Raw genomic sequence first — 27,952 nt, 5'->3', positions numbered from 1 at the left:
GTTTTTCTTGTACCCACTGTTGGCCCCTGTTATTCCACTCTCATGCGCCCGGATTAACTTCCTCTAAGTGGTGAGGTCAAACCATTTTTATATATATACACTGTCTGTTGATTCAAGCACTTGCACTTTACAGTTATGTGTTCCTGATTCCTAGGTACTTCTTTTTAGCATATCATTAAAAGTTATATTTTATTCATATTATATTCTCTCCTGCTGAATACTCTGATTTATAATAGGAGAATTGTCACAGGGACGACAGCTATATCGTTACCTTTGCTGTATATAAATTTTCTCTCAGATTACATAGAAGAATCCTGCAGACAGAGTCCCTTTAAATTTCATTTATTTAACTGTTAACCACTACCCATATTTAATTCATATTAAGATATCTAGAGGATATAAATAGTGATGAGCGAGCGTGCGCGTTTAACCCTTTAACCGAGCATGCTCGGGTGTTTATTAAGTGTCTTGCCTTCACGCCAATTGTACTTTGTTAGACTGAAGGTCATTCCTACACCACTATGTTTTCTACTTCCCAAGATATCAGAGCACAAGCAAGCTTTAAAGAGTTATCGTCGGATTTTTCAATTATAATGTCACTGGTGGGTCTGATTGTTGGGAGTGCTGGAAATAGCCAAGCGTTGTTTTTGACTTTCATATACAGTCCCATAGACAATGAGCATGTGCACTTCCTCTCCATTCAAGCCAAATATCTGCAAGATAGATTCAAGACCGAGCCCTGTTGTGTGGTTGCAGCCCCCTTTCTCAGTATCATCTTGCATAGTTACATAAGTTAAAAAGAAATGGATCCATCAAATTCAACCTTTCTCATTAAGAAATTAAGAATATGACTTTGGTTTTGCCAGATTGGCTCTAGTTGCTGAGATATTTAATAGTGTGGTAGATCGGCTAACTTGGTTGCACATAGAGGTAGACACAGGAACACGGTTTCTTTAAATCTTCTGTGGTTTATTAAGAGCACTGCATAAACCATGTCAATGTTAGCAATGTTAGCAAAACAAACAGGGCCTTCCTGGCCTAACAGGAAAAACAAAACTTAACGTATGGCACAGTCCTTGTTGCTACGGGTAACCGCCCGCTTCAGTAACAAACAACCCAAGGTTTAGCTTTCCTTCACATGGCAATACAGCTCCAAAGCTTGTGCCTCCAGACCCACCACACACTAAATACTCTAAAAGGCTGGGAATTTATCCTCTGACCTCCTCTCTCTCTACAGGTGTTTAATCACAATAGCACTAAACATGGCTGATTAACCCCTCATCACTTTGTGTGCTGGAACATTGTTTCTATGTTTATATTACTGGAGCTAACAGTCTCAGTGCTACATATCTCCCCTCCAGTACTTTGCCAGTGACTTTGTCACTATAGGTAATTACAGTAGAATTCAGGTTTAAAAAAATCGCTTTTTTAACATTGTAAGCCTACAGATTGAAATACAAAATAATTATGTGGGATATTATGTGAGATATTTTATCACCTAAGACACTGTTAAAGAGTCAAAATACCAAAAGCTATTGCATTTGTTATCACACGCAAGTTGCATTGTGGGAATGCATTATTTTCATGGATGAATTATCTCAAAAACTAGAACCAATTCAGCAAAAGTAATGGGATTTTTGAATTCCGCACCCTGAAAATACCCTGAATTTATGGAAAAAAATTTGGCTTCTGAAAAAAAAAAAAAAATTTTTTTTGTAGGCCAGTGTTATTGATTAAAAAATTAAAGCTCTGCTAAGCCCTCTCTACATGTTACATAGCTGGAATCTGTGTATCAGCAGCGGGCAGAGTTAAGATCTGATCCTTGCTGTCAACCATTTAAACACCGCTATCAGTCTCAACAGCATTTAAATGTAGTGCGCTCCATGTAATGCTATTAGGCTGCGTGCCCACGTTGCGGATTACAAGCGTTTTTGCTGCGGATTTTCCGCAGCGGAAACGCTTGTAAAACGCTTGGTAATCCACATCCCATGGTCCCCAATGAGAATCCGCAAGTTCTATGCCCATGCTGCGGATTTTTCAGCAGCGTTTATGCTGCGTTCAAAAATCCGCAGCATGTTCATTAATTTTGCGTTTCCGCATGCGGAATTGCCTTATTTAATGCATGAAAAAAACGCAAGGCAATTCCGCATGTCGAAAACGCGCGATAAACACTTGCGGAATTCCGCATGCGTTTTTCCGGGAGAGGACATGCGGAAATGAAGCAGAAATTTTCTGCTTCATTTCCGTAACGTGGGCACATAGCCTTACCGTATGCTTCCATGACGTGGTCCAGATCTGAGTGGTGACCTGTCACCATCTATTGTATGCTTCAGTCCATTGTCTACACTATTTGCATATGTTTCATAATTCACAGGACAAGTTTTAGGCAAGGTCCTGGAATCTTACAAGTGAAGAATTACTGTACCACACTTTCTGCTCTTGTATTTCCTAACTATGATGAGTTCCCTATCTATTATGCATTGCTTTACAGGGACTGCTTCTGTGGAGTGCTATGTAGAGAATGTACTCTCACAATGTCATTTCAGAAATTCATGGAAAGGATGTTAAGCAACAAATACTGTTTATGAAGTATTGAAGGACACAGTTTGTACATAGGTTCTTGTACACTACATTTTATTCCAAAGTACAAAAATATAATTGTATTGTGAGTGAAATTTTCCTGAGTGGGTGTTTAACAGGAAATTTGCAGAGTTGAAGCAGTAATATTAACTGTTCCTATGGCAAATGCTTTAGTGAATCTGGGTTTTGCAAGAAACTCCCCTGTAGTATGAAAGACTTTATAATGTGTAATATTGTATCAAATATCAGCAATGTATATGATGTAGTAAATAAATAATAGCACACAGTGTACAAATTCTGTAGGGATTTTCCCCTAGTCATGAACTCTTGTCGATTGTTCTTCCTATAGCTGGAAGCCTCGTCATCTTGTACTGACTGCATCTTTCTCTATGGAAGAAACAGTCTACATTTCCTGCCATGTGAAAGAAAGAGAACACACAGCCTAATTAATAAGTATTTTAGCGGATCCATTGTGTTTCTAATTAGCTTGACCACGTGATTAGCAAATGAAGCCTGTAAGGCCCGATAAGCTTAATTGTTCATAAATGGGTTTCACATGCAGAGATGGAACTATTAACAGTACAATGAGAAAGTATATTAAATCCATTACATTTTGTATTTTTTATTCTAAGTAGTGTGTGGCCGGCTGTAGCAGTTTACTCATTTAAAAATCTACTTGCCAGCTGGAATTATCCATTGAGGCCCTTTTGTATTAATCATTTATTAATTTCTCAATAAGGCTTGGTTCACTTAGCATTTTGCCTACAGATTCAGCTTATATGCTCAGAATCTCTACGGACATGTATGACTAATGGGGCCCACAGACTTTCATTAGCTGAATGTATTCCGAAATTTCAAGCAGTGTCTTTTTAGTAAATGTTTGCCCATTTTGTTGGCAAGTTCTCAACTGCAGATAAGTGTAGTCTACTACACACTGTGAATACAGCTGCACAAAGTTTATTCGAGTCAATTATAGATGTAGTTGACTGTATATTAAAATAGAGCATCTGTAGGTATATAGTTGCAAATGTTTCAGCGAAATGTTCAGCAGACAATGTTGACTGGTGCCCCTCAATGGAATGCCCAAAGTTGATGTGAACAGAGCCTTAGTAACTCGAATATTTGGCTTATTTTAAAAAGAAAAGCTTTACTTACCCCATACAATCTCAATATTTTCTTTATTGTATTCTTCACTTTTAGAACTTGTAGTTGAAGGGGTTTTCAGGCCTTAAGCTACAAGTCTGCAGTCACTGTAAGTGACTGCAGACTTGTGAATCCTCACAGCTCGTGCACGGCGCACTGTGAGGATTCTCCGATTCTGGCTGAAGGATCCTCATAGTATACAGTGCACATGCTGACTGCAGACTTTTAGCTAAGGTCGGATAACCCCTTTACTATTCCCGATGATAAAAATGTTAAATAGGCCTGTAAAACAATTATATGAATGCACTGTTATATTTCCTGTAGGATAAATACTCTAGGACTTGCAGCTACCTGATTGATGTAGTTTTTCCTCTTGGGGATGTATGGTGTAACATGCTTCTGTTAAAATCTATGATCAGCTAATTTGTAATGGGAAGATTCATATGCTTCACTGCATAGACTGATTCTAGCTTTTTCTGCAGAAAATCTGCTCTCCCAGTTTGCTAATGACTGCACGTTGAAGTATATATAGACGGCTAATAATACCGATTAATTGCTATGGTCAAGTGCAACAAATGTGGAATCTTCTTCCTATTTTTAGACAATAATGTAGCAGCGGAGTTCTGCCTTTATCCTGTTTAGCAAACCATAGATTGTTATAAACCAGTTAAGTGTAGACAGAATATGTAAAATATAATCTGAAGCCTTTCTGCGAATCCTAAATCACGTCCATTTAAAATAGTGGCCATCAGGCGTGCAGCCATAGACCTACTGAGTTCTGAGCTTTTACATGCCCTGTTTCTTTTCTATTTTCAAGGCTCAAAGCTGATGTGCCAGTGCAACTACAGTTCTGTTTTTATTTTCTTATTTTTGTCTTTGAAGATTTAGAGACTGCAGAGTAGAGATGAGCGGTGTTCGACTAGAACTGTTCGCCAATCTCAAATTCGAGCTGTTTTGGGCGGTGTTCGAGTTGTTCGACGAACCCGAACGATTTGCAAAAAATTCGGCTGTTCGAGGTTATGTTCGATAACTGTTCGTGCACCAAAAGCGTGTCCTGCATGTCTGGCGCTATTTAGAGCACCAATCATGCAGGGATTGTCTGCCACTCACTGTAATGCCACAGCCATGGTGGTTGTGGCATTACAGTGATTGCCCAAATCGATGGGAACAGTGCCAACAGTGAAACATGAAAAGCCGGCAATTCAGCAGCGGCATACACCGGTACCCGACAATTTAGAACCGAAAGAATAGAGCTTCACACATAGATTAGATAGATATAAACATGTCAGCCACATATATACGAAGTACAGTGAAAGTGCTGCTTACTGTACTTGTCATTTAGCGTAAAGGATTTATCAAAAAAAATAATAGTGTTTTCATGCACTGTCTCTTTAAAAAAGCCGGCCGGCAATTCAGCAGGGTACCCGACAATTTATAACAGACAGAATAGAGCATCACACATAGATTAGATAGATAGAAACATGTCAGTCACATATATATGAAGTACAGTGACAGTGTTGATTACTGTACTTGTCATTTAGTGTAAAGGATTTATTAAAAAAAATAATAGTGTTTTCATGCACCGTCTCTTTAAAAAAGCCGGCCGGCAATTCAGCATCTGTACCCAACAATTTAGAATAGAAGGAATAGAGAATCACACATAGATTAGATAGATAGAAACATGTCAGTCACATATATATGAAGTACAGTGACAGTGTTGCTTACTGTACTTGTCATTTAGTGTAAAGGATTTATTAAAAAAAATAATAGTGTTTTCATGCACCGTCTCTTTAAGAAAGCCGGCCGGCAATTCAGCAGCGGTACCCGACAATTTATAACAGACAGAATAGAGCTTCACACATAGATTAGATAGATAGAAACATGTCAGTCACATATATATGAAGTACAGTGATAGTGTTGGTTACTGTACTTGTCATTTAGTATTAAAATAAAGGATTTATTATTAAAAAAATTGGCGTGGGGTTCCCCTTAATTTTAGGCTCTAGCGGAGGTTAAGCAGACGGCTGGGGCAGATGTTTGAAGCCTGGGAAGGGGGTAATACCCACGGAGCTTCCCAGGCTACTAATATCAGCCCCCAGCTGAATACATAGCCTTTACTAGCTATTAAAATGGGGGACCCCCCCCAAAAAATGACGTGGGGTCCCCCCTAATTTAATAGCTAGCAAAGGCTAGGCAGACAGCTGGGGGCTGATATTAATAGCCCAGGAAGGGAGCCATGAATATTGGCCCTCTCCCAGGCTAGAAACACCAGCCGTCAGCCGCCCCAGAAATGGCGCATTCATAGGATGCGCCAATTCTGGCACTTAGCCTCGCTCTTCCACGCTGCCCTGGTGCGGTGGCAGGGGGTAATAGGGTTGGGGTTGATGTCAGCTTATAATGCCAGCTGACATCAAGCCCAGGTTAGTAATGGAGAGGCGTCTATAAGACACCCCCATTACTAACCCCATAGTCAAAGTTAAAAAAAAAACACAAACACCCAGAATAAAGTCCTTTAATTGAAATAAAGACACAATCCTTTATTGTTCTAAATTAAACCATACTTACCGTCACGCCCATTCCAGCTGAAGCCAACGATCTCCTGCAATAAAAGAAAAATAATAAAGCAACCTCATCCTTACCTTTCCATGGTTCCCACGACAGCTTCAGCTCTGCTACATCGAGATGACAGGCTGGACCGCAGCAGAACGCTGCCATCCAGCCTGTCATCCCGCAGACACTGAGAAGCGCAGGCTCGCTTGCGCTGCTCAGCGTCTCTCTGTGACGACATCCAGATGAGCCGAGTTCATGTCCAATGAACTCGGCTCACCTCATGCACGTCACTGACAGCGTGGGAAAATTCTCACGCTGAAGCGGTGAGTGCAGGAGAATTCTCCCACGCTGTCAGTGAGGTGCATAAGGTGAGCTCATGTCCAATGAACTCAGCTCACCTCCTGCACGTCACTGACAGCGTGGGAGAATTCTCCTGCACTCAGCGCTTCAGTGTGAGAATTCTCCCACGCTGAAGCGCTGAGTGCAGGAGAATTTTCCCACGCTGTCAGTGACGTGCATGAGGTGAGCCGAGTTCATTGGACATTAACTCGGCTCATCTGGATGCCCTCACAGAGAGACACTGTGGAGCGCAAGCATGCCTGCACTTCTCAGTGTCCGCGGGATGACAGGCTGGATGGCAGCGTTCTGCTGCGGTCCAGCCTGTCATCTCGATGTAGCAGAGCTGGAGCCGTCCTGGGAACCATGGAAAGGTAAGGATGATGTTGCTTTATTATTTTTCTTTTATTACAGGAGATCGTTGGCTTCAGCTGGAATGGGCGTGACGGTAAGTATGGTTTAATTTAGAACAATAAAGAATTGTGTGTTTATTTCAATTAAAGGACTTTATTCTGGGTGTTTGTGTTTTTTTTAACTTTGACTTTGGGGTTAGTAATGGGGGTGTCTTATAGACGCCTCTCCATTACTAACCTGGGCTTGATGTCAGCTGGCATTATAAGCTGACATCAGCCCCAGCCCTATTACCCCACTGCCACCGCTACAGGGCAGTGGGAAGAGCGAGGCTAAGTGCCAGAATTGGCGCATCCTATGGATGCGCCATTTCTGGGGCGGCTGACGGCTGGTGTTTCTAGCCTGGGAGGGGGTCAATATTCATGGCACCCTTCCTGAGCTATTAATATCAGCCCCCAGCTGTCTGCCTAGCCTTTGCTAGCTATTAAAATAGGGGGGACCCCACGTCATTTCTTTTGGAGTTCCCCATTTTAATAGCTAGTAAAGACTAGGTATTCAGCTGGGGGCTGATATTAGTAGCCTGGGAAGCTCCGTGGGTATTACCCCCTTCCGAGGCTTCAAACATCTGCCCCAGCCGTCTGCTTAACCTCCGCTAGAGCCTAAAATTATGGGGGATCCCACGCCAATTTTTATTTTAATAAATCCTTTATTTTAACACTAAATGACAAGTACAGTAACCAACACTGTCACTGTACTTATTATAAATGTGACTGACATGTTTCTATCTATCTAATCTATGTGTGAAGCTCTATTCTGTCTGTTATAAATTGTCGGGTACCGCTGCTGAATTGCCGGCCGGCTTTTTTAAAGAGACAGTGCATGAAAACACTAATATTTTTTTAAATAAATCCTTTACACTAAATGACAAGTACAGAAAGCAACACTGTCACTGTACTTATTATATATGTGACTGACATGTTTCTATCTATCTAATCTATGTGTGAAGCTCTATTCTTTCTGTTCTAAATTGTCGGGTACAGATGCTGAATTGCCGGCCGGCTTTTTTAAAGAGACGGTGCATGAAAACACTAATATTTTTTTTAATAAATCCTTTACACTAAATGACAAGTGCAGTAACCAACACTGTCACTGTGCTTCTTATATGTGTGACTGACATGTTTCTATCTATCTAATCTATGTGTGATGCTCTATTCCTTCTTGTCTAAATTGTCGGGTACCGGTGTATGCCGCTGCTGAATTTGCCGGCCGGCTTTTTTAAAGAGAGTGTCTTCTGAGCAGTTTGTCAGCTTTTGGACACCTTTGCAGGTGTTTTCTATGTGTTTCTATGTGTTTTTGTTTGCCTGCCATTGGTTTTAACGGTGTTCGACGGTGTTCTAAGGTGTTCGACGAACAGTTCCTCGAACATCCCGGTGTTCGACGAACTGAACCGAACCCGAACACTACGGGGGTGGCTCAACACTACTGCAGAGCAGATTAAATTGTAATGGTGAATTTCCATTTCTGAGTACTCTCTTTCTCATCATTTCTGAACAGGTGACAAGAGACTTAAAACAATATGACAATAAAATCATAGAGTGCAAGTTTGAGAACAATTCCTGGGTCTTCATGCGGCAAAGAGTTGATAAAAGCTTTCCAAACGCCTATGAGACTGCTTTGGGTGAGTACAGTTTCTAAGAAATAATAGTAAATGTAGCTTAAAAGGTTGACCAGTGTCTAGCCTCCTCTTCATCACATCTAATACTTGACCAACTGCCTTTTTTATTTTCTACGCTTATTGTATGTGCACATTAAGTGATTGTCTTTTTCTATATACTGATTTATTTATAATTATGATTTATAAAGCACTTTCCTGTAGCAACAAATCAAATGTTATTCCAGATTAGTATAATGTCACCAGGCTTTTTCTACCTAATCTGAGAGCATGCAACTGAGATGTATGGGCAAAGGCAATGATTCCAGTGATGTATCACTAACTGAGATGTTTGCAGTAGTTGTGATAAGATTTCTGTTTTTTTCAGATTATCACAAAAGGACTAGTAAATCTGCTTCTGTGCAGTCCTCCATTTTTATGAGTTCTGTATAAACCCACCTCTGATTGGTAGATTTCTGTATACGCTGTGCATGAGCAGAAAGCTGCCAATCAGTGATGTTGACACGGTTATACAGAGCTCAGCATTCAAAGAACTGCTAGATCTGCTGCCGATAAAGTGATTTTATCAAAACTACAGCAAGCAGCTCAGCAAGTGATACATCACTGGAATCAGAATCAGGGTCTCTACCTCAACATCCTGAGTAGATCTGAGTTATGCTTAATTATCATATTCCCCCCCTTCCCTACACGTCAGTGACAGTGACTCCCCGGTGCCTGCGCAATAGAAACCTGCGGCTCCGTACACAGGCAAATGGGGTGGGGATGAAGCAAAGCGCGCTCTATGTGAGCATGCCCGAGAAGTCAGGGAGCACAGTGCACGTCACAGGGCCCTGTGATGTGCCAGGGAGGGAGGGAATATGATAATTAAGCTTATAGGTGGGGATTTAGGGGAATAATAAGCACATAGGCGGGGATTTCTTGGCGTCCCCCGGACGCCAAGCCTGTACAGAATAGAATTAATTAAAGCTCTTTTCTCTGAAATCAAACCTCCTCTATGGGCCATACAGGTATGTATAGATTTACTTTTCTATACCCTATATGGCCATAGTAGAGGTCTGATATCTCCAAAGTGGTGACAGATTCCCTTTAACCCCTCCATGACCTTGCGATTTTCATTTTTTGTGCCTTTATTTTTTTACTCTTTTTCTTCTAAGATCCATAACTTTTTTTATCTTTACGTCAATATAGCCATCTGAGGACTTATTGTTTTGCTGGACGAGTTGTACTTTTGATTGACTCCATTGATTTTATCATATAGTGAACGGGAAAAAAATTCCAACTGCGGTGAAATTGCAAAACAAAAAGTGCAATTATAGAATTGTTTTGGGGTCTTTTACTTAACATGTTTACTATATGGTAAAACTGACCTTGCAATATGATTCTCCAGGTCAGTATGAGTACACAGATACCAAAGATTTATAGCTTTTTTTTTATTTAAGTGTTGAAAAAAAAAATCTGAAATTTGTAAGAAAACTATTTTTGCGTGTCACCATTTTCCGAGACCTGTAGCGCCTCCATTTTTCGGGATCTGGACCTGGGTGATGGCTTTTTTTTGCATCCGGAGCTGATGGTTTTATTGATACCATTTTGAAGTAAATATGATCTTTTGATCGCCTCTTATTGCATTTTATTTCAATGTTGTGGCAGCCAAAAAAACATAATTCTGGCTATTTGATTCTTTCTTCTTGTTGCGCCGTTTACTGATAGGATTAATTGTTTTTTTATTTTGACTGATCGGACACTTCTGAGTGCAGCAATACCAAATATGTGATTTAAACTTTTGAGGTTTTTTTTTACGCTTTTTACTGACTTCAATACTCCGTTTAGGAGACTTGAAGCTGCAATCGTCCGATCAAGTGTGCTATACATAGCAGTGCTTAACCGCTTTCCAACCCATGACGTCTTAGTACGCACATTTGCGCACCCCCCGTTCAGTGAGGGCTGCTGCGCTGAGCCCTCACTGAACCGAGCACATGTCAGCTGATTCTTACAGCTGTCATGTGCCCGCAACAGCCGCGGGTGGAATCGCGATCCACCCGCGGCTGTTCACATGTTAAATGCCGCTGTCAATCTCCGACAGCGGCATTTAACGCGCGCTTCCGGGTTGCGCGTCATATGCCCCGCCCATCGGCGACCCCGTCACGTGATCGCGGGTCACCGATGGGTGGGCATGACAACCCAGGGTCTGCAGCAGACGCCTGTGGTTGTCATGATCTGGTCGCTATGAGCGCCACCTAGTAGTCGGCGCTCATAGCACAGGACCATTTCTGCTGCATGCAGGGGATCTGCTCGTCCCCTGTATGTAGCAGAGACGATCAGACAACTGCTGCTTCTAGTCTCCTATGGAGACTATTGAAGCATGCAGTAAGTGAAAAAAAAATGTTTTTAAAAATATTAAAAAATATAAAAGTTTAAATCACCCCCCTTTCACCCCATTCAGAATAAAATATATATATAAAAAAAAAAACCTACATAGACATATTTGGTATCGCCGCGTTCAGAATAGCCCGATCTATCAATATAAAAAAAGAATTAATCCGATCGGTAAACGGTGTAACGAGAAAAAAATTCTAAACGCCAGAATTACGTTTTTTGGTCGCCGCAAAATTGCAATGAAATGCAATAACGGGCGATCAAAACATCGGATCTACCCCAAAATGTTATCAATAAAAACGTCAGCCCGGCGCGCAAAAAATAAGCCCTCACCCAGCCCCAGATCGCGAAAAATGGAGACGCTACAGGTCTCGGAAAATGGTGCTATTTTTTTTTACCAAATTTTGGAATTTTTTTTCACCACTTAAATATAAAAGAACCTATACATGTTTGGTGTCTACGAACTCGTAATGACCTGGAGAATAAGAATGGCAGGTCAGTTTTAGCATTCAGTGAACGTGGTAAAAAAATTAATTAAAAACAACTGTTGTATTGCACTTTTTTTGCAATTTTACCGCACTTGGAATTTTTTCCCCATTTTACCGTACACGATATGGTAAAACTAGTAATGGCGTTGAAAAGTACAACTTGTCCCGCAAAAAATAAGCCCTCACACGGCCATATTGACCAAAAAATAAAAACGCTATGGCTCTGGGAACAAGGGGAGCAAAAAACGAAAAAGCAAAAACGACAAAACCCAAGGTTGCGAAGGGTTTAAAGACAACCAATCGGCGCTCTGCGATCACGTGACAGGGGTGCCACTGTGCGGGATTAATGACTCACATTTCGCCTCGCTTCTTCTGGGGTTCAAGAAACGCACGTCGGGATGAAGGGACACTCTTCCTGGGATTCCATATGCAGTAACTATATCTTCTCTGGTAGCTTTACTATTTACACTTGTCTGTGCAAACTGCTATAGGGTAGGTCCTTAACTTTGGGACTTGGCAGGTTTTATAGGGGTCATCTAGGGATTTGCTAATCGGGTGAATTTTAGCCCTCCTATTTATGCAGTATTCCTGACCACATTGTTTCTCCCTTTTATTAACTTTGTTCTTCCAGGCACATTTTACAGTATGTCCCTTTCAGTAAGGCACCTTTTGTCATATATTAGTCTTTTAAAGCTTTTTTGAATAAACATATCTTTTATGCTTATTTTGGCATGGCAATCTTCCTTCCTGGGAATATTTATAGGTTCTTAGGGTGTTGTTCAGTATTGTTATATATTCAGTATACACATATTCACATAGTCCCATCATAGCACTTGTGTGACTGCAATGCCTATACTCCCTATAGCTATTACACTCTTCTGTGTTTGTGTAGTACTTGGTATTTATGACTTATCATAATACACTTTTTTCTTTATAGCTGTATGTAACAGCATTAAGTATCCAGTAACAAAGGAAATACTATTTGAATTAATTGACCGATGCACAGGAGCGAATCAGGGGCAAAGTCAAAGAAATCCACAGGATCCTGATGCTGAGCTAATGCCGCCACCTCCTCCCAAAATTCCACGCGTTATGAACTGAAGGAGAATTTTCTCTGAAGCAGAAAGACTTCATCTCAGATAAGGAAAGTCCTAAGAAACTCGCTCATGTTACATACTTGCAATAAGGACCTTTCCACACACAAAGCAACTTTTTGCACACTGACATTGTAACTATCTTACATGTACAAAGATTGCTTCTTCCCAAAATGTGCATCAAAGACTAAAAGTATCTACTTTGAATCTTTCAATAAAGTCCATAAAACCCAAAGCATTGCATTACAGACTTTGAAAAGACTTTATTTTTGAAAGATGCACAAGCAAGAACTGTCAGATCACGGAACACACTTTTTGTGTTTTCTTACCAATTTGTCCGTGTATAAAAAAAATAAGTTGCTTTTGTCCTTCATTTTCTTAAAGATCTTTTTTATTTAATTGAACGCTGTTTAAGGATTTAATTTAATGTACTTTTCTTAAGATCTCCACAGTTTGAACAAAATGATGCTTTAAATATTATTTTCTTTGTATAGGACACAACATCATTGTCTGGATTTGCCTGTTTTAAACCTTGCTTCAAATTTTGAAATAAAAAGTGAAACTTGTTAATTTTTTTTTGCATATGTTGTTATTTATAAAGGTGATACATACTTTAATCTGTTTTTATCAAGTAGGAACACCACAATATTTATCACTGCCATTCTAAATGTCACCTTTTCACATTCATCATCTTCCTATAAGTTTCTCCAAATTAATATGTTCTACAGGGAAACTGTTTAAAGAAAATCACCAAACATTGCTTTAAGAGGAGTGCTCCTTTCAAGGAACAAAATGTCAAAATTTGCAGAATTCTGGGTAAAATAAAGTTGTTCAAGATTTTTTTTAAAAACATACTAATTCCTCTAGCAATGCTACCCTTTTGCTCTTGCCCGTCTGAAAATGATGATATTTTGACGACATGCATGTTACTACTGTAGCCTTAGCTGCAATTTCAGCATGGTCAGCACAATGACCAATAAGGCCAGTGATTGGCTACAGTGATCAGATTTACTTAATGAACTCGCATCACTTCTGGAGAGTTCACAAGGACAAGTGAGGGAAATATGCAGGTGATTATACATTATTTTAACACATTAACTGCTTTGTGTTCTCTTTTGGAGAACTCCTTTAAGTGAGATATGTAATATGTTCATTACATGGTTAAATGCATACAATGATGAAAAACACCAAATTCATGTCACATATCATTTTACTTTGAATTCTATATAGTTTAAATACTGTATGTAGTATTGTATTATGCTGTTGTCTACGGTTATCAGCATCTTGAAATACTGTTCAGTTCATAGGTAAACTGCTGTTCAAAATAGGAAAATAGTCATCTCTGTGCACCTTTTCCATCCCTAGTTAGGTGGTGTTAATGTTCCACACAGAAAAGGAGGCCGAAGTAAGGCTATGTGCCTACAATGCAGAACTGCTCCGGATTTTTTCCTGAGGGTTTCTGCATCTCCCTGGCAGAAAAAACGCATGCGGATTGTACATGCGGATTGTACATGCGGATTGTACATGTGGATTGTACATGCGTTTTTCCTGCCAGGGACATGCGGATGTGAAACGTTCTTCACATGCATTTCCGCATGCGGATTGTCAAGCGCTTTCCAAGCGATTTTAGCATCACTTGGAAAGTGCTTGACAACTTGGTCACACTATATAAATCCATGCAAACGGCATGGATTTATATAGTGTGACTGAAAGAATGGTAAAAAATAAATCTATACTTACCTTCTGATGGCCCCCGGTGTCTTTATTCTCTCCATCCTGGCTTGCCGGCAGCTCGCGGTACACTGAAGGACCTTCCGTCACATGACTAGGACGTCAGCGCAGGTCCGTCAGTCCACTGCGATTTGCCGGAAAGCGAAGACTGTTGGAAAAAACACACAGGAGGGTTCTATCTTGTGTTTTGCAGTCACTTGACCATCTGCCTTTATATTCCAGCTCCGCCCTTTTGGCTGTGCTGGACTTCAGTGTTTGTCTGTTTCTCTAGCCAGGTGCTTCTGTGCCTTTCTCTGTCAGTTCGTTTGGTCCTTCTGGGACCTCTAATACTTTTTTGTCTGTTTATCTTTTTGTTTCTGCAACAACTTCTCTGTTTATGAGGTGTCCCATTTTTGTCCCAGTCCTTAGTTCTTTTAGGGACCCCTCCCCTTATGCTATAGGTCTTCGTTCAGACTAGCCGAGGACTAAGGCGGGTCTGTTCGATAGGAACTGGCAGCCCGCTACATCGTAGGGATTCAGCTTAGTTTTACTGTAGGGACAATTTTCCCTTATCTTTCCTTAGTACGTGTTGCAGATCATAACAAAGACAAGGAGACCGGGGGCCATCAGAAGGTAAATATAATATTTATTTTTTTATTTTCTTTTTTTTACAGGTTCTATGATACCCGGGTCCGGAGGAGAGTCTCCTGTCCTCCAGACCCAGGTACCATCCGCACATTGAAATGTTTGGATTCCGCATGCATCCCTTGAAAAAGGCTAGCTCCGAAACGCGCATCGGGAAGCCCATGTGCAGGACCTAATTGGGGGCTACCTTTTTGAGTGGGTAAGATATTATGTTAATATTATGTGCTGAACACTGAGACATATGGGGAAATTTGAACTTTGTTCTGTCTCCTTTCTGGTGGTTTATTTACCCTGTTTTTTGGTCTATGCAAATATGCTATATATGTAATATGTGGTCTACACACATGTGGCACGTGATTCGGTGGTGTTTTTAATACATGTCTGTGTATGCACCTTCTTCCAAATATCCTGTTTAAATAAAGATATATATTTTTATTATTAAGGACCTACGGATCGTCTTTTTTAGCTCTTGAGCTTCCCCCTCCATAGTTATATAGTGACGATTGGGTCTATATGTATAAGTCCAGGGGCAGTACAATATGATTGAGTGTGGTAAACTTAGCCATATGCTTTTGATATTAGTTACCACTATATGTGGCTATAAGATTGTGCCCTGTTCTAACAGATATTTTGATGGGGTTTTTTTAGATGCAGTGATGTGGAATCCAAGCGTTCCAATGCAAGTCAATGGCGGCGAAAGCGCAGCGCTTCCGCAAAATAATTGGTAGTGCTGCGTTTTTTTCCGCAATGATAACCCGCAGCGGAAATTTCCCCACCATGTGCACAGCACATGCGGATTATCATTGGGGGACATGGCTGGCCTTCTACCATGCATTTTTTAAGCGTTTCTGCAGCATTTTTGCCGCTGCGGAAATGCTTAAAAAATGCATTGTGGATACACAGCCTAAGGAACAATAATTCGAACATACCATTGTTAAGATGAAGAATGCCGCTGCACTCGAAACATATTAGTTGTTTGCTCTAATTGTGAATACAGCTGGTTATTAATTAAGACATTCGAATGGTCTCCTCTCCTGTTTTGAAAGCAGCTATCCAATATACAGCACTTTAAAATTTCCTTCTCCCATCCTATCCTACCAGTGCATGATTGGAGTTGTCATTTGAGCAATGCTGGAGAGGCGGCAGTAAAAAATGACAGTATTGTGCTATAAACAGTTTTATAATAACGAACACTGTGATTTGAGATAAACATTCACTCTCTAAGTTTGATAGCTCAGACTGTATATCCAGGTGCCGACTCCTTGTGTCAAGAGCAATGAAAGGCATGAAATAGTAAGTAAATCTTCACTTGTTTACAGGGAGGCCAGCATACATATGGTCTAATTCATTTGTGTCCAACCCACGGCCTATGGGCCCCAAGTGGTCCAGCATGGCTGTCAATGCGGCCCAAGACAGACTACAAGTGGGCCACAGTTATTAAAGGTACAGTTGCCTGCCAGACCAGTTTTTTCATTCTCCAGCCCATTAATTTTTCTGTGGAGAACTATACAAGTGTATGCAGTTATCTGTATGGTCTCCTATATGATGTATACATCAGTCTCAATGTCTGTTTTATGTCATGTGTATACAGCACTCTGTGTTTCCTATGTGATGGATATACTGCAGTCTCAGTGTCTCCTATGTGATGAATACAGCACAGTCCCAGTGTATCCTTTGTAATATATGTGCCAGCCTCAGTCTAGTGTTTTATTCTATATTTTCTGTATTAGTAATTACAATCTTGGGATCTGCTCGACTATTTTAAAGCAATCGGGCTGCTGCATAATTCGAATTACCATGTGAGGTTTTATATGCTCATCTGTGGTAGCAGAAATCATGAAAATGATGCATATGCCTTTTTTTTCTCGTCAGCTCTTGTTAGAGTTTGTGTACTAAATGGACGTGCAGCCCAAAACAACTGTTCTTCTGATGTGGCCCAGAAATGTCAACAGGTCGGACACCCCTGGTGTAATGGAACTGAATTTTTTTTTTCACAAAAAATATGCTCTGCATGAGGGGTGGGGAGCAGGGCTGGTGTAATCAGTGGACCATATTTGAAACTTGACAGACTTTGATCAATTGCCTATGAGGATAGAGCGGTTTCCAGCAAAAAAATGTGTTCGCATTGAAGGGAATGCTTTACAAAGAGAAATTCCTGCCAAGAGTGAGATGAGTAAAATGCAGTCCATGGCATTGTAAGAGCACTATTTTACCCTAGAGGTACACTTAAATTGACCTTGACCTGCTTTTTAATCACCGATTTACTTTTTTGGATGATGTGTCTATTAAAGTGAGGGTTTTATTTGACAGTTCGGCAATATCCACTTCAGTCTTCCAATGCACAGTAGAATCTAAAGGAAAAAAAGCATCACTCCTTAGTGTAGAGGTTTTAAATAAAGTAACACTGAGCATAAGATTAACTGCTCACCTTAATGAGAGGAGCTTATAACAGGCACAACTCATCCAAAATATTGTACAGAGTGGACCAGCTGCTGCTCCTCCTAGTGCCAGATATACATGATGGCAACCGCAAAAAGTGCAGATGGTTATAGAAGAAAAATAAGGAGCCACTGGGTGCTGCTGGAAAAGATGACAGCTCATTGTTCACTATATTGTTGTTGCAAGGTGTATCTACATCGATTTCAGTGTCCCCTTACATTCACTCACCACTAGCATTCTTGCATATATTTTAGCTATGCTGTAATAAGAGCGAGATCAGCGCTCCATCCCCTGTACGTTGCTACTATTTCCCTTTATGTTTCCATTTCTCTATCACCCTTTATTTCCCTCCTCAGATTTCTTTTGCAATTCTTACTTCTATCGTTTTTATTAGTCTCTGCTCTGTCAATCTTCTCTTCCTCCCCATTCCCTCTGGTTCTGCCTCTCATGGCTTACAGCACCACCTTCTCTTCCTCCCTATTCCCTCAGGTTCTGCCTCTCATGGCTTACAGCTCCACCTTCTCTTCCACCTTCCCATTTGCTGATACATGTGCCACTCTTCTGTGGCTGTACTTGGAGCTTCGTCATCAGCATAGCCGCCTTCTTATATGCAGTCACAGTCTAGTTTTGCTCTGCTCCATTCTCTACACTCACTGATTAGCCCACTAATCTCATCAGTTTTTCTGATTATAGTTATTCTTCATTTGTCTATATGAATGTAAACATATATTCTCTGTTTGTTTTAAACTATGACGGTATATTCCTTTCATTTTCATATGTCTGTACCTCATTATTCATATGGCCTGATGAAGGTACCTGTTCGGTACTGAAACGTATATCCTAAATGAAGCCTCTACATATAAGCTGTTATCTTTTCCAGCTTGTTTTCAAAATGATTACACGCTGGATATTGTATACAATTATGTGTATATTCTAAAGAATCAAATAATCCATCCCCTCTGGATGTAGGCCTGTGTCAAATTTTATATACTGTGTGTTAGGTTTGAACGAGAAGCTTCACCGGACCCTGGTAAAAACAGCAATTTAAAAATTCCTCTTCCTTTTAATTTATTGTGTTACATTAAAGTTCTATGCTGGAAACAAATGGCAGATGATCAGACATTCTGAATCACTTACATGCTGGAATGACCTGATATACAGAGAGTTGAGCATAAAGATGTTTAGGACCCATGACCAGTGGACATAATGGTAGTCCTTTACCTCCGGACCAAAGCACTATGATCCTCCTGCTATCTGTGCCATCCCCAGCGCTTATTAGTAAGGCCCACAACATCATTACATTGTGGCGGATAAATGCATGATGTCACGAGGGCCTAATAATCTGTGTAGGCGGTAGGGATGCCACAGGTTGTAGTAGGTTCGCAGTTCACTAGTATGGTAGCCATGGACTACTGACGTGGCTACTTGTCCTGTAAATCTTTACGCTCAATTCTACTGTGTGTATATAGTATATAAAGCTATCCAGAAATTTCACATACAACAACTATAAAGCAAAGTGATGATTTTATTGTATAATTAAATGTTTATTTATGAACATGATAAAAATAAACATGCAAAAAAATAGGTGAATAACAAAAGCAATGCATTGGCACACTAAGAGAATAATACCTAGAATTAGGATATCATGAAGTATGACATGGAATAAAAGATAATGTCAGGATAAGGAATACATATCCAGTATCAATCAATAAATATATATATAAGTAAGAAAACAACAAAAAAAACCTTTGACGTGCATGTGCAAAATGTATATATGTGCTGAATGGTAAGTATAAGTATCAAATACAGTGGACCTATAGAGTTAAATATAAGCAGAAATAAGCAGGTTCATTTATGAATGATACCAACCATAAAGTGCAGAGTGAGAAAAATCAAGAGACATAATGAAAATCGTGATGCACTTATACCAATTAGCTCCTGAAGTCCATTTGATGGCCTCAACCCCAATGCGCATTTCGGTACCACCATTTTCAAGGGGTTGCATCATCACTTTGGGCACTTGTTATTTATAAGAAATGTTGCTATCGGCTTGCTGGCAGTCGTTGATGTCATGCGCATCATGTAAATGATTATGCGGTGAACAACTCCTGAAACCCCCTATCCTACGTCAATCATAAAAAAAAAAAAAAAAAAAAAAGGACATGGTGACATAACGACGTCCATCACATCACATGCTTGTCTAAGAAAGACCCATACATATAGAAGCCAATATGGGAGGCGGAAGCGGTGAGAGGCCAAGTACTAATGCGCATGACAGCAAAAAGAACTATAAGAATAAAACCAAGCAAAGATTGCAATTATCACTTAGAGGTTGTCCACTTCTTTTACATTGATGACCTATCCTTAGTATTCACTTGCAGAGCTGCTCCATCTTCTGACAGTGGTCGCCGCAGAGTACTGCACATCCACCTCCTATTGATTTAAATAGGAGGCGGATGTGCAGTACCAAGCCTTGGCCACTACCAGAAGACAGAGTAGCTCAGCAAATGAGTACATCCGGCCGGCAGCCGCCCCCGATAACAGCTGATCAGTGTGGGTGCCAGGTAACTGATTCCGGCCAATCAGACATTGATAGGTCATCAGTAAAAGTAGTGGAAAACCTCTTTAATAACATGCAACAGTAACAAAAATGTAGAAAATATAGTTACGTGCAGAATAATAGCCATCTGACATCACTAATGTGTTTTAGTTGCTGTTTTTGGCAGAAAAAAATCATAACTAGGTATAGGCGAGTAATGGGCATCCAACATAATCAAGTCATGTCATGCACGCTGCTAATTGGGTGTAATTGACTCATTTAATGAAATGGGGGTGTTTTATTTAATAGCAGTGCGGAGTTCAATTATTGAGGTCATTCATTCTGTGAAGAAACAGGTGTAAATTATGGCCCTTATTTTAAGGAGGGCAGCAAATGTTGTACCTGCTGGTTTTAGCCCTTACTCAGTGAGTAAAATAGGACGTTCCAGACATTGTACCAAATGAGAAAGAACTTTAATCAAGAAGTTGATTGGAGAGGGGAAAACATACAAAGTGCAGAAAATAATCGGCTGCTCAGATAAAAAGATTTCCATTTCTTTAAAATGGCAAATAAAACCTGAAACACGTGGTAGAAAAATAAATACTACCATCCGCATAGATCATAGAATCACAAGAATGGCAAAGAAGCGTCCAATGATTGGCTCCAGGAAGATCAAAGAAGATCTTCAGTTACCTGAGAGTCCATCAGAAGACGCCTATGTGAAGCCAAACTATTTGCAGGAAACCCTCGTAAAGTACCATTGCTGAGAAAAAAAAGACTTGTTGAAAGGGTACAGTTTGCCAAAAACCACATTGACTGGCCTAAAGAGAAGTGGCTAAACAATTTATGGACAGATGAGAGCAAGATTGTTCTTATTGGGTCTTAAGACGCAGACAGTTTGTGAAAACACTAAATTCAAGCCAGAGTACACTGTGAAGACTGTAAAACATGGAGGTGAAAGCATAATGGTTTGGGGATGTTTCTCATACTATGGTGTTGGGCATATTTATCTTATACCAGGCACTTTGGACCAGTTTGAATGTATCAAAATAGTGGAAGAGGTCATGTTGCCTTATGCTGAAAAAGAAATGCCCTTGAAATGGGTGTTATAGCAGGACAACGACCCCAAACACACCAGCAAGCGGGAAACATCCTGGTTCCAGACCAACAAGATTGTTGTTATGAAGTGGCCAGGCCAATCCCCAGACCTCAATCCAATTTGAGAATTTGTGGATACGAAACCTAAGAATGCAATAGAACTGTGGAATGTAGTCCAGTCAGCTTGGGCTGGAATATCTGTTCGCAGGTGTCAGATGTTAGTTAACTGCTTTACATCTGTGCAGCATAGAGTTATCAGAACTAAAGGTTATACAATTAAATATTAGTTCAGAGATTAACAGAAAAAGTGAAGTCTGGAAATAAATTTCCGTTTAGGGTTTGCTCACATCTGCATATATAAAATCGCTCAGATTGTCAGCCAGAAAAGTTGGTGTCAGGAGAATGTCATTCCGTATGTCATGCGAGTGCTCTGCGAGTGTTCATTTTTTTTCCTGCCTTGCATCCGGATGCTATGCGTCTTTAACATCATCTTTTAAATACTATAATTCTCTATGTAAATTAAATTTGGTTATAAATAATAAAGCAATCTTATATAAACATATGGATAGATGAAAGAAAGATATTGAATATATAATAGATTTATAATAAATACATATTATGTAGCTCTATAGAAAGATTGATAGTTAGAAAGATACATAATAGAATAGATACAGTGGGTGCGGAAAGTATTCAGACCCCTTTAAATTTTTCACTCTGTTTCATTGCAGCCATTTGGTAAATTCTAAAAAGTTCATTTTTTTTTCTCATTAAAGTACACTCTGCACCCCATCTTGACTGAAAAAAAAACAAATGTAGAATTTTTTGCAAATTTATTAAAAAAGAAAAACTGAAATATCACATGGTCATAAGTATTCAGACCCTTTGCTCAGTATTGAGTAGAAGCACCCTTTTGAGCTAGTACAGCCAGGAGTCTTCTTGGGAATGATGCAACAAGTTTTTCACACCTGGATTTGGGGATCCTCTGCCATTCTTCCTTGCAGATCCTCTCCAGTTCCGTCAGGTTGGATGGTGAACGTTGGTGGACAGCCATTTTCAGGTCTCTTCAGAGATGCTCAATTGGGTTTAGGTCAGGGCTCTGGCTGGGTCAGTCAAGAATCGTCACAGAGTTGTTCTGGAGCCACTCCTTTGTTATTTTAGCTGTGTGCTTAGGGTCATTGTCTTGTTGGAAGGTGAACCTTTGGCTAAGTCTGAGGTCCAGAGCACTCTGGAAGAGGTTTTCATCGAGGCTATCTGTGTACTTGGCCGCATTCATGTTTCTTTCAATTGCAACCAGTCATCCTGTCCCTGCAGCTGAAAAACACCCCCATAGCATGATGCCGCCACCACCATGTTTCATTGTTGGGATTGTATTGGGCAGGTGATGAACAGTGCCTGGTTTTCTCCACACATACCGCTTAGACTTATCATCAAAAAATTCTATCTTCGTCTCATCAGACCAGAGAATCTAATTTCTCATAGTGTGGGAGTCCTTCATGTGTTTTTGAACAAACTCTATGTGGGCTTTCATATGTCTTCCACTGAGGAGAGGCTTCCATCAGGCCACTCTGCCATAAACGACCGACTGGTGGAGGGCTGCAGTGATAGTTGACTTTGTGGAACTTTGTCCCATCTCCTTACTGCATCTCTGGAGCTCAGCCACAGTGATCTTGTTTACCTCTGTCACCAAGGCTCTTCTCCCACGATTGCTCAGTTTGGCTGTACGGCCAGGACTAGGAAGACTTCTGGTGGTCCCAAACTTCTTCCATTTAAGAATTATGGAGGCCACTGTGCTCTTAGGAACCTTGAGTAATGCAGAAATTCTTTTATAACCTTGGCCAGATCTGTGCCTTACCACAATTCTGTCTCTGAGCTCCTTGGGCAGTTCCTTTGAGCTCATGATTCTCATTTGGTCTGACATGCACTGTGAGCTGTGAGGTCTTATATAGACAGGTGTGTGCCTTTCCAAATCAAGTCCTATGAGTTTAATTAAACACAGCTGGACTCCAATGAAGGAGTAGAATCATCTAAAGGAGGATAACAAGGAAATGGACAGTATGTGACTTAAATATGAGTGTCTGAGCAAAGTGTCTGAATACTTATGACCAGTTTTTCTTTTTTAATAAATTTGCAAAAATTTCTACATTTCTGTATTTTTTTCAGTCAAGATGGGGTGCAGAGTGTACTTTAATGAGAAAAAACAATGAACTTTTTAGAATTTACTAAATGGCTGCAATGAAACAAAGATTGAAAAATTTAAAGGGGTCTGAATACTTTCCGTACCCATTGTAGATATCCTGCAGATATATAATTTCACAAATCCCCTACATATAATAAACTTGCACCCTTTACTGCTTTTCATGTGGCACTAAAGGGTGTTTAGCATGGTTTAACCTAATAAACAATTTAAAATACGACGTGATATCCCCCCTATTTTCGATAACCAGCAAATGTAAAGCAGACAGCTGGGAGCTGATATTATCAGGCTGGAAAGGTCCATGGTTATTGGGTCTTTTCTAGCCTAAAAATACCAGCCCTCAGCCACCCCAGAAGTGGCGCATGAAATTAGATGTGCCAATTATGGCTCTTGGCCAGGCTCTTCTCTGCCCTGGTGAGGTGGCAAACGGAATAATGGTAGCTGAGGTTGATGTCAACTGTGAATTGTCCCAAAACAAAGCTGGCATGAAGCCATGGTGTTTTTAATGGAGCAGTGTCTATCAGACACCCCCATTACTAACCCAGTAAGTTAAAAGAAAAAAAACACACAAATGTTTTTTTTTTTTAAAAACACTCAGACTTTTTCCCTGGTTTGCCTATTAAAAAAAAAACATTCAGGTCTGACAGATTCCAGAGAATCCGACAAGGTCCACAAATGGAAACCTGTGAAACCTAAAAAAGAGAAATAAACTGTGGACTTTGTCTGATTCCCTGGGCTACATCAGACCTGCATTGGATTTTTTTTTTGTTAAATAAATTAGTGAACCAGGGAAAAAGTCTGATGTGATGTGTCACTTCTGGGGCAGCTGCAGGCTGGTATTTTTAGGCTGGGAAGTGCTCAATAACCATGGACCTTCCCAGCCTAATAATATCAGCTGGCAGCTGTCTGCTTTAGCTTTGCTTGTTATCAAAAATAGGTAGGACCCCACATCGTTTTTTTAATTTATTTATTTATTAGGTTAAACCAAGCTGAACACCCTTTAGTGCCACATGAAAGGCACTAAAGGGTGCAAGTTTATAATATGTAGGGGGGTTGTGACATATATCTGCCGGATATCTGTCTATCTTTTCTACAGTTAGGTCCATATATATTTGGACAGAGACAACATTTTTCTAATTTTGGTTCTAGACATTACCACAATGAATTTTAAACAAAACAATTCAGATGCAGTTGAAGTTCAGACTTTCAGCTTTCATTTGAGGGTATCCACATTAAAATTGGATGAAGGGTTTAGGAGTTTCAGCTCCTTAACATGTGCCACCCTGTTTTTAAAGGGACCAAAAGTAATTGGACAATTGACTCCAAGGCTATTTCATGGACAGTTGTGGGCAATCCCTTCGTTATGTCATTCTCAATTAAGCAGATAAAAGGCCTGGAGTTGATTTGAGGTGTGGTGGTTGCATTTGGAAGGTTTTGGTGTGAAGTAAACATGCGGTGAAAGGAGCTCTCCATGCAGGGGAAACAAGTCATCCTTAAGCTGCAAAAACAGAAAAAACCCATCCGAGAAATTGCTACAATATTAGGAGTGGCAAAATCTACAGTTTGGTACATCCTAAGAAAGAAAGAAAGCACTGGTGAACTCATCAATACAAAAAGACCTGGGCGCCCACAGAAGACAACAGGGTGGCACATGTTAAGGAGCTGAAACTCCTAAACCCTTCATCCAATTTTAATGTGGATACCCTCAAATGAAAGCTGAAAGTCTGAACTTCAACTGCATCTGAATTGTTTTGTCTAGAACCAAAATTAGAAAAATGTTGTCTCTGTCCAAATATATATGGACCTAACTATCTAATATCTTTCTGTCATCTATGTATAGCTTTATAGTGTTATATTTTTTTTTCTTCGAGATTTGTGTGTAAAAATTGGATGGCATACGGATGATCTGTGTGCCGTCCGATTTTTTTCTCACACCCATAGACTTGCATTGGCAAGTCTTAGCCTCTTTACGTGGCCATACACAGCATGCTGTGTTTTTTTTTCCTCAGCCCGATTCCAGCTGAGGAAAAACCCGCAGATGAACACTGCCTCATTGAATAACATTGGTGCGAATGCAATGCGAATTTTGATCACATTGCACACTGCATATTTATATGCTGATGTGAGCGAACCCTTATACTGCAAATAATTTGTAAATGGCAATGCAGACACTACTATTTTTTTGCAACCTGTTATTCCTTTTTCTTCATTTTCAGTTTAAAATTTATATTTTGTTCATAATTTAATTTGGAATTGAATGTTCAGTGCTCCCATTGCCTTTGTGCATATGGAAACAAATACTATTATGAGGATTGAACTTTTTCTCAGTTGTTTTAAGCACTGCTGTTATTTTGCACATAACTGTAAGTTATAGCGATGATGCAAATGTTCAGGCTACAAAAGATTGATGTCTGCGTGTCTCTCTCTTTGTTTTAATCTAGGCAAATTTCATAGGGTTATATGAAATGTACATGAGATTGCTTTTCCGCATTAAACATGAATTCGAATAAGGACTTTTTCTTGTAATACTTTGAAGGTGAGACTATATTTTTCTTTAGAATTTGCATTTCAATATTATTTTGGTTTCTTTCATTAAGTCACTTTTAGAGCCTAATCAAAGCTGCATATTTATCTGTTAATATAAAAAATCTAAGCTTTTATGCTTTCATGACTATTGAAATGTCTAATCGTAAAACGTTCAAAATATTTAACTTTCATTAGCCACAAAAATATTTCAGTTTTGTATTATGGAACATATCTCTCAACATCACTTGTGTTAAGATGTAAATCAAACTAGATGACTTATCCAGTAGTATAATAAGTGACTATGGTTAAGGGATATGCAGAAATGCCTTTTCTTAGACATACAGCAAAAATAAAGTGCTTTCTGTATGATTGAATGTTAGTTAGACAGGATCTGGTTATGCGTAGTCTGCTTAGTTGTTCCTGAACTGGAACCCCATTTCAGAAGAATATTGTGTCTCCTTAACCCCTACGTCCTTTGATTGTACACTACATGGACATACAAATTGGGACACCCCTCTTAATCATCGAGTTCAGTTTTTTTTATTCAGCCACATTGCTTCAGATATATAAAATCCAGTACCTAACCATGTAGCCTGCCTTTACTTACATTTGTTATACAATGGGTGATACTAAAGAGCTCTCGCGCATGGTGTTGCAATAGTATGCTAGCGTTGCAACAAGTCAATTTTAAAAATGTCTTCTCTCCTAAATATTCCATGATCAACTGTGAGTCGTTACTGAAAAATGAAAGCGTTTGAGAACCACAGCAATTCAGCCACAAAATGTCACATAATATAAAATTACAGAGAGGAGTCACCAAGTGCTGAGGCGCATAGTGCATGAAAAATCTGCCAACACTCTACAGAATCAATAACTGCAGAACTGTGGTGGAACTGTGTGATGCATACCACCACTAGACTCTGGAGTAGTGTGAACATGTTCTGTGGAGTTATTAATCACTCTTTATCTGGCAGTTCGATGGATGAGTCTGGGTTTGTCAAATTCCAGAACAACATTACCTTTCTTAGTGCATTGTGCCAACTATGAAGTTTTTCAGGGGTAGGCTTAAAACCATTAGAACCAGTGAAGGAAAATCTTAATCCTTTAGCTTACCAAGACATTTTGTGCAATTGTATTCTAACTTTGTGAGAAGGGCTTTTCCATTCCAGAATGACAGTGCACAAAGCAATGTTTATAAAGGCATGATTAGGTGAATCTGATGTGGATGAGTTTGACTAGCCCACAGAGACCCCGACCTCAACCCCATTGAACACCTTGGGAAAGAACTGGAACAGAGATTGTGAACAAGGCTTAAGTGTCTGAATTGTCTATATTTCTCACATACACTCTGTTGATTTAGTGTATAGGTGTCCTTATATTTTTGCCAATATTGAGTATGTATATTATTAGGATCATGAATTACGAACAATTTATGCAAAATGCTAAGCAGTAATGCTTAAAGGGAATCTGTCAATAGGATCAACCCTCCTAAGCCATATTTATGGGCATGTATGTCATAAGAAGCTGAATAACATGATACCTTGATTGCTGTGATCCGATGTCTTATTGCAGAGAAATCCACGATTTTATATATGTAAATGAGCTGTTCAGAACTATGAACTCCATTAGATTCAGAGCTTATTTTTAATAAAAGCGGACATTACCAGTGTAACATGTTACTAACAGAACAGTAGAATTGAACTTTGTCTTCTTATAAACATATTTGCTGCAGCTCTCACAGCTCTGCTGTATGGTAACAATATTGTAACACTGGCTTTGTGTAAGATGGAAGCTGAAGCTGAGAGGAACCTGCAGATGTGTCAGGTATAATCACACACAGCTCTGCAGTGAGATCAGGAGAGCAGAGAGCGGCCATTACACATCACACCGGTAATTGCACATTACATTGGTAACTCCCCCTTCATGTAAAATAAGCTGTTAAGGCAGATTCTCATGCAGATCACTGTCCGGCCCATAGTCTTTAACAGCTCATTTACATGCAAGAAAAATGTGGCGTTTTCTAGACTAAGAAATCAGATCGCAGATATCAAGGTACCATTTTATTCAACTTTCTATGACCTACATGCCCATATAGACGGCTTAGGAGGGTTGATCCTACTGACAGATTCCCTTTAAATAGATATAAGATAATTTAAAAGTTTATCGAATCTTCATTTTTCCCTAACATGCTTAAATGAATTCATCAGTTTTATG

General features: G+C 39.8%; 1 protein-coding gene across 2 annotated transcripts in view; it reads left to right on the top strand.

Annotated features, from left to right (window-relative positions):
* Nucleotides 1-13,157, top strand: part of RNGTT (RNA guanylyltransferase and 5'-phosphatase) — a 584,571-nt gene extending 571,414 nt beyond the window's left edge. For both annotated transcript variants that reach the window (XM_073675692.1, XM_073675691.1), the window contains exons 15-16: nucleotides 8,515-8,638; nucleotides 12,431-13,157. In XM_073675692.1, coding sequence (XP_073531793.1) covers nucleotides 8,515-8,638; nucleotides 12,431-12,594 — 288 coding nt within the window. In that variant the 3' untranslated portion in view covers nucleotides 12,595-13,157. The remainder of the gene's footprint in view (nucleotides 1-8,514; nucleotides 8,639-12,430) is intronic.
* The last annotated feature ends 14,795 nt before the right edge of the window (nucleotides 13,158-27,952 follow it).

The sequence above is a fragment of the Phyllobates terribilis genome, unplaced genomic scaffold, assembly GCF_046119375.1.
Source record: "Phyllobates terribilis strain yellow unplaced genomic scaffold, ASM4611937v1 Scaffold_3__8_contigs__length_932513732, whole genome shotgun sequence".
In the NCBI taxonomy this organism is placed as follows: Eukaryota; Metazoa; Chordata; class Amphibia; order Anura; family Dendrobatidae; genus Phyllobates; species Phyllobates terribilis.
This window is presented reverse-complemented; position numbering and strand designations above follow the sequence as displayed.